Below are 13,488 nucleotides of genomic sequence, written 5' to 3' on the forward strand. Positions count from 1 at the left end.
TCAGAAACACAATTTATTAGAAAAAGGGAAAACACCCAAAATACATGCAATAACACAAAAGAAAAACCACTGACACAGTCAGAATACAACCTGACACCCTGCTAGTTAGGGTGGTGGTAGCAGTGCAGATGAAATGGTCTTGTTGAAGTGGAGTTCCCATAGAAAAGATCTGGTGGCTCATGTCCTCTGGAAACCAGTGGGTGTTTGTTCTTTCCTCTGCATGGGCACAGCAGATGAAATGACAAACACTTTTCTTTTTAACTTAATTAGAATAAAAAGGGTGAAATGTAGCCATGATATTTTCTGAAAAATCCTTTCCTTAGGATTTTTTGTCCTGAGAAGCTGAGAGGCCTCAGGAACAAAATGTAAACAATGGATATCTGCTGCTGTGGAATGCAACAGGTGCACCTGTGATTGGTCTCATGGAGTTGTTTCTAATTAATGGCCAATCACAGTCAGCTGGCTTGGACTCTCTGTCCCAGCCACAAGCCTTTGTTATTCATTCTTTCTTTTGCTAGTCTTAGCTAGCCTTCTGATGAAATCCTTTCTTCTATTCTTTTAGTATAGTTTTAATATAATATATATAAAATAATAAATCGAGCCTTCTGAAACATGGAGTCAGATCCTCATCTCTTCCCTCATCCTCGGACCCCTGTGACCACTGTCACACAGCCAGTGTTCAAACAGGAGGGAAGTCTGCAGTCTTTCTGATAGGAGTGGACACATGTATTTGGTTTATATTTAAAAAAAAACAAGTATGATATGCTTTGCCTTATAAAACTTTCTGTTCTGAGTATTTTAGCAGGATATCAAATGCAAAGAGTTTTGCTGTCCGAATGGCTCTATTAGGAATGAAATTCCATAGGGAAAGAGGAGTATTAAATAGTATTTGAAGCTAGGATAGTATAACCACACGGACCACAATCCCCTTTGAACATAAATAAATAAGGTGTGGGGGGTAGGGCCTTCTAGCACTGCGTGGCTGCTCTGTCCCTCAGCATGGAATGGAGGGGATATTCTTTTGTCATCACCGTGCCTTTGCCAGGACAGGTGTCAAATCACAACAGCTTTATGTGCAGGTAGGTCACTGCAGTTTGTCACCACAGTAATCCTGTATTTTCATTTCTTGTTATACTTTGTCATCATTAGCACACTTCCAGCAATAGCGATTCTAAAACCAGTTCTGTACAAAATGTATTTAGCTGTGGTGCCATCCAAGATTAACAATTTAACAGTGTGGGACACCACTGTTGAGGGAACAGGCTGTTCCTTACAAAACTGCTTTGCAATTATCTTGCCAGTCCTTAGGGATACACCTCCAGAGCCCTGAACAAGAGTGTTGGGGCAGGGGTGTATATCGAAATACAAATGAGATGCCTGTTTTAGGATCCTGTTCAGAGCTAGTACCATGTGACTTCCAGCTCTTCCCACATGGCAGAGAATCCCAGAGCTTTTGCTGTTACCCGATTTCCCTGCTGCTTCTCCCTTTGGTGCCTGGCAGGTGATGTGCTCAGTGTGGTTCACACGCATGTGTCACCCACAGGCTGCACCCACGGGTGCCACACTTTCCTACCAAGGAGAGAAATGCATCAGCTGGAAACCCGCACTGCCAGGCTACCTGGTTTCACAGCACAGTGGTTTTGGTTTAGAAGGGGGCCTGGCCCGCAGCAGGGGCTGCCTGGCCCAGCCACTGTTACCTCTTTGCCAACCAGAAAAGAAAGAGATTTCCCATGATTTTTCATTTTTTCACACGAGTGTTCACAGAGGTGTATCAGCTCTCTCTTTACATCACTTCTGTGAGTGCCTCCCATGCAAAACCACTACACACAGTCAGGGCCATTTGGTAAACTCAGGGTTTATGTTAGCCAGGACATCCATTTGGTCCCAGAGGGGGAACCTTTATCCCTCCTTTTCACACGTCAGAGTCAGGTCAAGAGCCACAAGGGTAACCACATCCTTGTGAGGAGGGCAGCAGGGTGGTGCAGCCCATGGCGGTAATGCAGGATTCTCTCTGCTAACAGAAGCTTCCTGTTGAGAAATATTGACTGCAGAAACCAAAAATACTCAATGCTGTAATGTTTCTCAGCACCAGTATGCTCCAGACACACAACAAATGAGGTGCTTTGAAGTACAAATGTTTTATTGCAATATTTCATTATTTACAGTACCATTCCCTTTGTCTCTGGGTGCAAAAAGTACACCAAAGTGCAAAGCTATTTTGGGCAGCAAAGCCAAATGATGGTAACTTAGCAGAAGAACACGACTGTGCCTCCTCACCCTGGCTGTCCTGCTTCTTCCAGGTCCTGAATACAGAGAAGTTTGCTGCTCTCCCTGGGCATTGGGAACAACCTGGTAATTGTGAAACTTTGGTCACGAAGGATTGTCAGTTGTTGGTCTGTTCAAGGTGATGCAGGAACAGGAATCTGCAGTCTTTCCTGCAGGACTTCACTCGGGATTCAGGGTTTGTAATGGTGTAACAAGACATCTTTGTATGCAGGGCTGTTATGTTGCTATCTCAATTTTTGATGGAAGTACTGGTTTGTTCCCAATTATCTTTCTTGCTGACTCTCTTTGATTCATTTAAGGTTTTGAGGTCATTTATCTGCTCCCTTAAAAGAGCAAGAAACTCAAAAATGTTACCAGAGTTGCTACTGGATACTGAAATCAGTCGAGTCTTCCAGCGTTGCACTTAAAAAGTTTTACAGAATACCACAAATTTTATTATGCATTTCCATTTGCTATAGAAATGGTGATTCAAAACACCACTGAAGCCTACATTTTTACACACTATCATCTCAAACTAGGACAAATTATACCAGTTACTTCAGGATCTCTCAACAGAAACTCTCCTTTGGAAAGGGGGTAGTAACTACAAATTTTATGGAAGACTAGAGAATGGCAGTATTCCAGTGGCTAAACTCGGGTCAAGAATCTTTCCAGCTTTCTAACAAGTTTATTAGCTTGAGAAAGTACTTTGAAAGACAGTTTTCAGACAGAACCCCTGCAATTTCCACTGCTGCCAGCATTCCCTTTGGAGATAAGTGGTGAACTTCTCTGCCTCAGTTATCTCAGGGTACATCAGAGATGTCGTTACCTCTAAAACTAGAGACACCTTCTGTTACAAAGCTCTTGTACAACTGGGAAACATTTAAGACTCCATTCCAGAAAATAAGTTAAATGAAATGGCACTCGAGTCCTCCAGAGAACATGTAGCAGGGCTACTGGGGGAAGCTCAGCAGCAGTAGCTGCTGCTGCTCTCCTTACCACATGCCTGATTTACAGCTAATATTGAGTCCTTGCAACAGCTGTCTCAAATGATTTTGAAATTGTAGCTTCTCAAAAATGGGATGATTGCAGTTCTTGGCAGGTTTCTTCTTGTGGGTCACACTTTTATTCCATGTTTTCATAGGCTTTTCTGTATCACTATTGATAGAAAGCCACCAAAAGCTTTACAGTTGCAGAAAATACCATTTTCACAAAGAAAATGTACTGGATTTTTTTTTCCTTAACCTACCATACAAAACACAGTATTTAGAAGCTCTGTGGTGCCTCCCTTGTAGCATTCCTTTGGAATTTGGAGGAGGTGGCAGAGCTCACATGCAATCCACAACGTTGCTGGATCCCTGGCCCACATCCCGGATCTGGCTGCTGAGACAGGAGCACACGGCCACGCCCGCCCCTGCCCTGCAGTGTGACACTGAGCCCACCAGCTCCCACCTGCAGGAGACAAAGAACAGTAAGTTCCTGCCCTTTCTGAGCAACCTGAAAGTATTTTCTGTGCCTGAAATTCTATTACACTGCCTAGCTCTTCACTCTGCACAAAAGTGCACCCCATTTAGTGCAAAATCAGACTGAAACAAGTAGAAGAATATAGATTGTTACTGAATGAAAGGGCGACAAGAAGGATTAGAGAGGAGCAGAGGAGGAGGAGGAGGTGCTTAAATATTTACAAGATTGCCCTAGTGATATAAGCAGCAGTCCTGCATTGATAGCCATGGATATGACTCAATTATTACCAGGAAACAACAGCTAGGCTTCTCCTGCACGCTGCTTCTATGCTGCTATGTTTTTACACAGGCAGATTTCCTTGTCTTATTAGGACAAACAAAACATTTGAAATTACCTGTTCACTATGGGATCAAATGCTTCCACTGTATTCAGGTACACGTTGCCATTATGACCTCCAACTGCAAAAATTTTTCCCATCAGTGTTGCTATGCCAACACCACCCCTTGGAGTTGTGAGCTCTGCCACGTATTCCCATTTGTTACAGCGTGGGTCAAACCGCTCCACTGAGCTCAGGGGTGAGTTGTCATCAAACCCACCTGCAAACAACCATCACAGGGTCAGCTTTTGGCACTCCTGGTGCAGGGAATATCCAAGACTGGCATTATCAGGTATTCTCAGCATTTCGGGGTCCTGTCCAGCACTCTCCTTACCAGAACTTTACAAGCTCCTAAAAATTAATCCAACAGCTCACCCTCTTCTCACTGTTCAAGCATCACCTGAGCCATAACTTTCTTCTACTCAAGTTGCAAGGATTCCAATTTTATTATTTTTCCCTCCAAATTCATCGTATTTATAATGAAACAGCTTCCCAATTGGAAGAGAAAGAAACCTAACACCAGTAAAAGGATGGTCTCAAACTTATTTTACTTTATGCAAAACACTCTAGCAGTGTTCTCAAATTACAGCATTGGCAAATATTTGAGCAGGGGAAAAAAATTCATATAAGACTAAGTGATGCATTCCTCTTGCTGGGGAAACTGTCAGAGGAGCATTTTGTTCAAATTCTATTTAAGCACTTACAATAATACACAAGTCAGAGCTTTTTAAACTATCACTGTGGCACACCTACTTGGCATCTTCCTCTCTTAGGAAAGCAGGTAAATACAAGCTAGCACACAAGACAAGAAGCTGTGGAATAAGTGCAAAAAAAGCTACTGTTGTCTACACTCAGATCACAACTGGAGTTATATTTGAAAGCACGTGAACTTAAGAATCGTTTCCTAAAAGAAAACTCAAGAATAGTGAGTCTTGAGAGGATTTTCTAAAAAGATGTATTGTCCTGAACAGATCAGCCCTCCTGAAATGTGGGTTAGGAGCTGCTTTTCATTTCCTTGCTAACGTACCTTCGTTTAAGCATGACCTGGTTGTGCTTGCATTCTCCTCCTGCCCAAGAACACCAAGTACAGGTCAGCTCTATCTGTTCCCGGTTCCTCTAGCAACAACAGCCTCTTCCAAAGCCAAGCACTTGGCAGCAACAGCAGCAGCAGCAGCACTACAAAATGCCACATCCCTACTCACCCACTACATACAAGCAGCCGTGGAGCTCACTGACACCGTTCCCAGCCCTTCGCTGGCCCATCTCTTTTACTTCTATCCACTTATCCAGGTGGGGATCATATTTCTCCACACTGGAAAGAGAAGCTACACCATCATTGCCACCCACGGCGTAGACATGGTTCTGGAAAACAGTTGTACAAAGATTATTTGTGATGTAGTTGCCTTTACTCAGCTTTTCATAAGCAGTGTTAAAATTATATAAAATGTGGTATATCCATTTCATTTGAGAATTCCAACAACAGGTTTAATTATCTAACATAAATTCTATCTCTTCCAATGAAAGAAGTGCAACAGTTTTGTAGTGTTGCAGCTATTTTTCAGAGCATGGGGGGATTAAAGTAGAGCATGCATTTGGTACCTTTAAACATAATGACCATGGCAATCCAGTCAGCTGAGCGAGATAGGAAGCACTATCCATATCATTAGAACAGTACTCCTCCCAGTACCTCAAATACTGTTGAAACAGTTCAATTTGCTATGAGTATTATCTTAAGTATCCTCACATTTTGCACAAGATTTTGATGACTAGAAGTGCTCAGACCCACCAGCTGCATTTTGTTTCAGGCCTTGTGTTCTGCCTTGTGAAGGCAGCTTTGAAAAGCAGGTGGGCTCCCCAGCAGTGACTCACCACCAGGGCTACGGAGCCGACGCCTCCCCGGGGAGTGTTCATGGAAGCCACGGTGCTCCAGCGATCTGAGTCGATGTCATAGCGCTCCACGTCACTGAAGCACGTGTTGTCATCCAAGCCCCCAATGGCATAAATGGGGCCGCCCAGGGACGCCAGCGCGATGCCTCTCCTAGGAAACCACAGCAGCAACACCTCAGTGCAAGTCCTTAACCAGAGGGAGCCACACAGCAAGTGCTACGGTACAGGAATGGCACCTGTTTCAAACGAGGGGGAAAAGAGTAATGGAAATTTTAAAAGTGACGTTTATAGAAAATCATGTTGCTGGCCCGCTGCACACATGTGTCCTTCTCACTGAATGTCACCTCTAAGGCCAAGTCCTCTGCTCACATACTTGGATACATGACAATGTCTTAGATATGATTTCTCTATTTTATTAAATCTGAAGATGAACCAAAACCTGCTGTAGCTGGCTGCTACCATTTGAGAATGATTGGGGGTGATACTAATACATATTAAAAGGCAAACCTGTGCTGGATATTAAATAGCTGAACTCTATCAAGATTTAATTGTGGTTTCTTCCATTCTGGTGTTTTTTAATTGAGTGTTAAAATGGTTGTCAGATTTGTTTCTAATAAATGACTAATATTAGAGTACAATCAGTATTATAAAATTGAAAGTAGGTCTAGAATAAAAGCATTAAGTTTCTGCTTTAACCACCAAGTGAGGTGAACTACCATGTTACTGACAACACTGTTGTCTCATTAAAGAGGGAAGGTTGAGGCACGAGCAAGGGAGGCACAATCCTTCTACAGACCAAACACTGTGGCAATATCCTGGCCTTACCTTTTGCCTCAGCAGGTAACACTGACACCACTTCATGGTGGCATTTTTCTCCACTAAGTATTCCAAGACTTCCATGAATAGGAGGAGTGGAGCTGGGAGGTGGCCAAGGCACAGCAGCCCTTTCATTTACCTGGGTACTCAGTAATAAATGTCACAGAAATCTAGGGCTGATTGTTGCTGAGATTATGCCCTGGGGGTGCAGGCAGGATGGAAGAAGAAGAGCAAGCCACTTCTAGGAGTCTGGGTCTTCTACTTTAACTAGGTCACAGCTACAAATAGCTTTCAGACTTAAGCCATACTTATTATTTCACTTCTACTTGCACGTGATGCTTTGAAAAACAACAAACAACACAACAGAATGCAGAATTAGGGACACTGATTTAAATAACAGCAGAAAAAAAATACAGATCTGTGAGTCCAGTAACTCCTTATAAGAAACTTAAATGTCAAGACAAAAAAAAGTCCTCAATCTGACTTTCAGATTGTGTGTTTCTGGTCTTTTGTGCGAAAAACATAGGCAGCTATTTTTTCCTGCTGTAGCATTTAACTTTTTTCATTTTCACTATGAAGTATTTCACTTCTCATGTTATGCTGGCAGTTATCTCACTCATTCCTAAAAAGAGCAAAAATCGCACAGAACCAGTTCATCAGTTCCAAGTTGTTTACTGGGCACGGCAGAAAGGCCCTGGATAACAACAGAATGTAAGCACAGCTGGAGTAAATGTCCCTGGTCCAGAAGCTAGCTCCTCCAAAAAAAGAACAGAAGGGTGATACATTCATAGCATAAAGCTCCAAAATAGGGGAAAGAAATTCCTAGAAATAGAACAGTTTGGAAGCACCAAAAAAAAGCAGGACAGACAGGATGTTTTTCAACATCAGCAAGAAATGGCAGACCACAGACTACGACTTGGGAGTGTGGGACATATATACCTCTTTGTGTTCATTGATGCCTTCATCATCCACTTGTTTGTGAGAGGGTCAAATACTTCCATGCTTCCTAAGTGTTCATTTCCATCATGTCCACCTACTGCGTAGACTTTACCTGAACACAGAGACAGCTTTTAAAACAGAGATTGCTTGACAACGTTTTCATTTATATAATATCCCTGCCTATGTGGAGACAAGGAGGTCAAATAAAGGTTGAAGTTTTAAAATGTTTTCAGTATCAGAGTTTTATACGCTATATTTATAACCAGGAATCTATTCCAATGAGAACATCTATACAAAGCTTGAGATTATGTAAACAAAAAACCGTCCCATAATTGAAGTACTGCAGGTCAAATCAGTCTGGACACATGTACCAGTCTCTCCAGATTTTATATGAAGAAAAATTATCTCTGTTCTGCTGCAGCAACAGAGGGGCTGCTAAGTACAAGAGAAAGCTGCATTATTGGTGCTAAGCTGCTCTGGACTGCACAGATCTGTTTTCAGAAGATGGAGACCCAAAAATGAAGGTCTGCTCCTGGAAGAGTTATGGTCTTAGTAACTTTCTAGGATGGATTTAAGTAGGAAGGGAGCTAGTAGGAGTACTAGCAAATTCTGGGTGACTGCTGTGTAAGGCAATTTCTTTATAAATGGATTTTAAAAAATCACCTCTTTAAGGCCAGAAGCTATATACAGTTCAGTTGGGCTGGGAGGAACCTTTAAAGGTCACCTAGTCCAGCCCCTCTGCAATAAGCAGGGACATTTTCATTTTCAGATTGCTTATAGCACTATCCAGTCTGACCTGGAGCATTTCCAGAGATGGGACATTTACCACCTCTCTGGGTAACCTGTTCCAGGTTTTCACCAACCTCACTGTAAAAAACTTCTGCTTGATAGCTAGTTTAAATCTATGCTCTCTTAGTTTAAAACCATTACCTCTTGTCCTATTAAAACAGGCCCCACTAAAAAGACTGTAAAGTACAGAAAGGCCACAATAAGGTCTCTTCTCAAGTCCAAACAGCCCAACTCTGTCAGTTCACAATAATGTTTTTTTCCAAAAGCACAGTCTCAGATTGGCTCTGGACCAAACATTCTTTCAAAGTGGGAGAAGCTTTACTAAACTGAAGACTATCCAACAATTAAGCAATTAGTTTGCTTCTAGTACAGCTAGTAAAAGTACCAACTTTGCAAAAGGAGCAAAGAAGTCCCTTTTGCCTGGGGTTGCTTGAATGGGGTTACTGACCTCCCACAGAGATCACACCCACATGCCTCCTCCTGCTGTTCATTTCAGGGCCGAAGAACCAGCTGTTCTTACTGATGGAGTAACACTCAATGCTGCGGAAGGGGTCACCTGATCCACCTCTGCCACCGACACAGAACAGCACACCTGGAGAACACAAAACAGGTTTACAGAGAACTAGCAGCAGGAGGATGGGCAAAAACAGTTGTATAGCACAGCAAACTGAAAATTATGTAGTTTGGAGGAAGCTGTATTTCACTTCAAGGAGCACAGCCATTGCCCTTCACAACTGGGTACTGGATTTTGGCCTTTGCTTGACATACTGCTATGGCAATTAGCTATCTATGCTCTTGTAAAAAGAATGCCTATTTTAAATATGCATTTTGTGGTTTGGCTTAGGGAGATAAATCCACTGTTTGTTAAATATAATGATATAGAAATTATGATCTGCAGTCAATATTCATCACTCACTTTTGGTGTAGGTTAGTCAAAGAAGTTAGCTCAACCTTCAACACCAAAAGATAACTGTCCACTGTTTTCGGTACAGTTTTCAACAGATTCCCTGGTCATAACATACATAACAGCTCTAGCTTTAATAAAGATAGAGCTAATCCAGATAGATTATTAATGCTTTAAAGAAAGAAAATAACTGCTAAAGTTCTGCTAGGAAAATGCAGCACATTACTGAAATACCAGAGAGGTACATAATGGGTTTCCCAATTTTGCATTAAGTCATTAACAACCCTCGTTATCAAGCTAAACCTGCTTTGATATCAAGACACCTGCACAGATGTGCTGCTTTTTCTCCACACCACTCCCTACTGGATAACCAGACACACATTTAATTACCAGCAGTCTGCTTCCTTGGTGTTGTGCGAATGGAGTACTCAAAGTCAGGCACTGCCCTGCTGCTCAGGTGAAGGTGGTAGTTCCTTGCTTCATCCAGCAAATCCCTACATTTTAGATTCTGCTTGACAATCTCTTCCTTTGCCACAACACCCATAAGGAAACAAATGGGCAAGAGAGGCAGCCGTACCTGACATAAAAATGAACACAGTTGGAGAAAATGGCTGAACTGCTGAGTGTCACCATGCAGTGCTGCACATGCAGCAGCTGGCAACTCCGAAGCCAGTGGGCCAGTCGGCAGCCCCATGCTTCTCAATAAGGAGAGCAGCTCTCAGAGTTGTTCCAGACAACAGTGACATGAACAGTTCTTTTTGGTGATAATGTTTGCTACAACCATTTGCATTTCAGCCACAGTGGAGAAGTGTCCCTTGGCCCAGGCTGTGCTGAGGAAAGAGCCGAGCTGCTGCCCATGCTGCACCTGCACCTGCCCAGTGTGATGCAGGCAGCACCTACAGCTTTACCAGGTCTTTGTCAGATTAATCTGCTGTTGGGTATGAATCTTCAGCTCACGGCCATGCCAGTATAAGAGAGCTTGTTCATTGGAAAATGGCTCATTTTCTTTGGGTGGCAAGTCAAAAAGGAAACAGTCACCATGAACTAAGTGTCTATAAAGGAGGTATTGCTAGTGCAGTAACACCTTTCTTTAAGGCAGACTTGGCAGACTTCAAGCTTAAAAAAAAGTAATAAATATTGAGAGAGTAATAATTGAGAGTAATAAATGTACTTTAAAAAGTAATAATTGTTTCCTTCTCTAAATCCTTCCTGCCATTTATTTTAGCAAACCTTTCATCCTTCTTTTTAAGACAAACAGTGCAGAATACAAAGTACAATCAGAAGCAAAGGTGGGACAGATGTTAGTGGGGGGAACTGAAGCAAATCTCCACCTGACTTCCTAAGGTTTGGAGTCAACACTGTCAAGCAGCTCTCAGCTGACTCAACAGCAATGGTGCAGAAGCCCAGTACCTCCAGTGCTTCTCAGAGCAGCAGGATGGGGCTGTTATAGCACTGACAAGCATCTTTGTCTTGAAGCAAGCATGTCTCTACCTGTTCTTCCTCACCTCCTTGTTTTCAGTCCCACTTTTTCCTTTATTTTGGCCCAGCTTATTTGAGGCTACTTTAAAGCACCACTGTAGCCCTGCTGACAGGCTCCTAAGGTTTGTGATATGGTAAGAACTCCAGGCTGTTAAACTCAGAACCTCATTATAACAGTGAAACCCAAGGCTGAATATGACATAGATAATCATTGTCTAGAAGCCCAGGCATGTCATCTGCTAGCAGTAATATCCAAGTCAACCAATGTCTCCATATGCTCTGGCAAACAGCCCATATTTACAAGAAGGGGTTTACTTTTTCTTTGCTTGAATCTAGTCTCTGGTTTCCATCAACAGAATACAACTGTTAATCTCATCTGCTAGCATAACTGGGCAATAAATATAAATTTATTTTAAAAAATCTTTAATTATATTGCCTGTAAGTTTAAGTATAGCATAATAAAGAAGGGGGTTTTGTACCAAAAACCTTATGCTAGTCTAGATGAAACTGAAGGATTTTGGAAGACAGCTAATAGACCATTGTAATCTTTTCCTAGGAAATGTGAAAAATGATTCATGAAGACAATGACAGCAGCATCTCAGTGGACCTCTCCTTTCTCACATAATGCCAATATTATCAATTCAGCCAAATGCAAAATAATCAAGTTAGAGTTCAGTGACAACTAAAACTGCCCAGCCAATCCTACCTGCTAAGACACATGGAATGTTTTGCAGCACGTGGTACGCAAATTCTTCCCAGTACAGGCTCTCCACATCTGTCTCAAATACTGTGACACAACTTGATGTGACACATCTCTCTTAGTTTCCTTTCCTAGCCATGTAAGAAAACCCAAAAGCTTTGCCTCCTTTCTTAAGTACAAATACATAACAGCAAGGACAGCGAGCATATCAGGCTGTAGGAGTGGCAAGCCAAGTGAAGTGATGGATTTATATTCTCTCTGTTTTGTGTCAGTATAAAACATTTCTGCTCAACCACAGATGTAGCTTTTTGTTGGTTTCCCGCCTCCCAGCCATGAGCATAAACTGAGTACTCTTCTCTCTACAGAAACGGGAGAATATCACTTCCCTCCAGTATTCAAGAACTCTAACTTGCTTCCACTGTCAACTCCCAACCCTGAATACCGGATGAGGCACCAATACCTAAGAACATTTTTCACCTTGAGATCTACCCAATTACAAAAAGGTGATTACACAACTAAACCAGTGATGAGACAGGGACTTGGTGCCTTGGTCTGCCCTACCTGTGCAAGGACCTCATCCAGCCACGTAGCATGATGCTGTGGATTGGCCAGCAGCCACTTGATAGCAGCATTGTAAACTTGCTTTTCATTTTCAATATTCAGGTCACTGGAGGACAGGAGTTTATGGAGGTGCTGTGGTGACACACTCACAAAGTCCTCGCACTCCATCACTTCTGTGAAATGTTCACAAGCAAACTGATCAGCCATGTTCATCAGGTCGACACGGTTGTGGCTCTCGGCAAACGCCCTGACTGCTAGGCAGTTGGAGGGGTGGAAGTGCAGCTTCATGTACTCACAGCAGGCCTTTGCCACCAGCTCTACCTGCAGGATGCAGGCGGCGTACAGGAGGGGCTGCACGTTATCCACCGTCAGCGTGAGCCGTGAGGAGTACGCGAACTTCACCAGGTCCTCGATAGCATCGCCGTCAAAGTCCCTGATCTCAATCAGCTTCTGCTTGGCTTCTGCCATTTCCGAAAGAAACATGGCTCGGAAGTACGGGATAACGCAAGCTAGCACTAGTTTGTGGCAGGAGATTAGCTTTGAACCAACCTGAAAGAGAAAAGAACAAAAAACCCTCAATGTTTTACTGGAAAGTCAGTTTTGGTTGTGAAAGCAGGAACTGTGAAACTGAAATAAGAATTCTGGACTCCATGTATTTTGTCCACTCAAATTAACCCAATTTGTGCTGTATTTCTGACATTACATCCAAGTATCCCAAGAAATTCTAAGTTGTAGCTTGGCCATGAGAGTAGAGCAAAGCTGTAACACAGGTAAGCAATAGCAGTGATGCCTTTCTTTAAAGGCCTTATGAAATATCCTTAGAAATATTCTAGATGCATCTTGGAGACAGGAGGAGATTGCTAGACACTTATTTTATATGTACTCAGAGACTTTAAGGGGGGCAAATTAGAAAGGGACATTTTTAGATTACTTAATTTTGATTTCTGGACTTCGGGATTTCAACTACTGTTGAAGAACTGATGTTTATAGAGGCAAATTCATGTAAAAACACAGGAATAACAGCTATTTCAGGGGTTATTAGAAGTTACCAATCACTTAAATGTTTTTAGAATGTTTACCCACAAAAGACAGTGTACTCCCCATAAAGAAAAGGTATTTCTCAAAATTCTGATCAGAAAATGTAAAATAAGCTGTTTGTGTACAAAATTCTATAATTCCACTACATTAAAAAAGAATCTAAGTATTGAAAATAAATGAACAATCTACTTCTTATATGTGTTCCAGGAGTGCTTTCTTACAGCCTTTGTCACTCCACACTAACATAAAGGGATAGCTGGCTGACATAAG

The 13,488-nt window shown here is 42.3% G+C and overlaps 1 protein-coding gene across 4 annotated transcripts in view; it reads right to left on the reverse strand.

Moving 5' to 3' along the window:
- KLHL8 (kelch like family member 8) overlaps nucleotides 1–13,488 on the reverse strand; it is a 24,538-nt gene continuing 11,050 nt past the window's right edge. For 2 of the 4 annotated variants that reach the window (XM_036381713.2, XM_036381715.2), the window contains 8 exons: nucleotides 12,181–12,729; nucleotides 9,831–10,017; nucleotides 8,985–9,128; nucleotides 7,748–7,859; nucleotides 5,975–6,143; nucleotides 5,308–5,467; nucleotides 4,124–4,325; nucleotides 1–3,717 (listed from right to left, as the gene is read on the reverse strand). In XM_036381713.2, the coding sequence (XP_036237606.1) occupies nucleotides 3,594–3,717; nucleotides 4,124–4,325; nucleotides 5,308–5,467; nucleotides 5,975–6,143; nucleotides 7,748–7,859; nucleotides 8,985–9,128; nucleotides 9,831–10,017; nucleotides 12,181–12,729 (1,647 nt within the window). In that variant the 3' untranslated portion in view covers nucleotides 1–3,593. Of the gene's footprint in view, nucleotides 3,718–4,123; nucleotides 4,326–5,307; nucleotides 5,468–5,974; nucleotides 6,144–7,747; nucleotides 7,860–8,984; nucleotides 9,129–9,830; nucleotides 10,018–12,180; nucleotides 12,730–13,488 lie in introns of those variants that run through there. The other 2 variants (XR_004980066.2, XM_054514540.1) reach the window with 2 other exon arrangements.

Source organism: Molothrus ater, chromosome 4 (genome assembly GCF_012460135.2).
Source record: "Molothrus ater isolate BHLD 08-10-18 breed brown headed cowbird chromosome 4, BPBGC_Mater_1.1, whole genome shotgun sequence".
Classification (NCBI taxonomy): Eukaryota; Metazoa; Chordata; class Aves; order Passeriformes; family Icteridae; genus Molothrus; species Molothrus ater.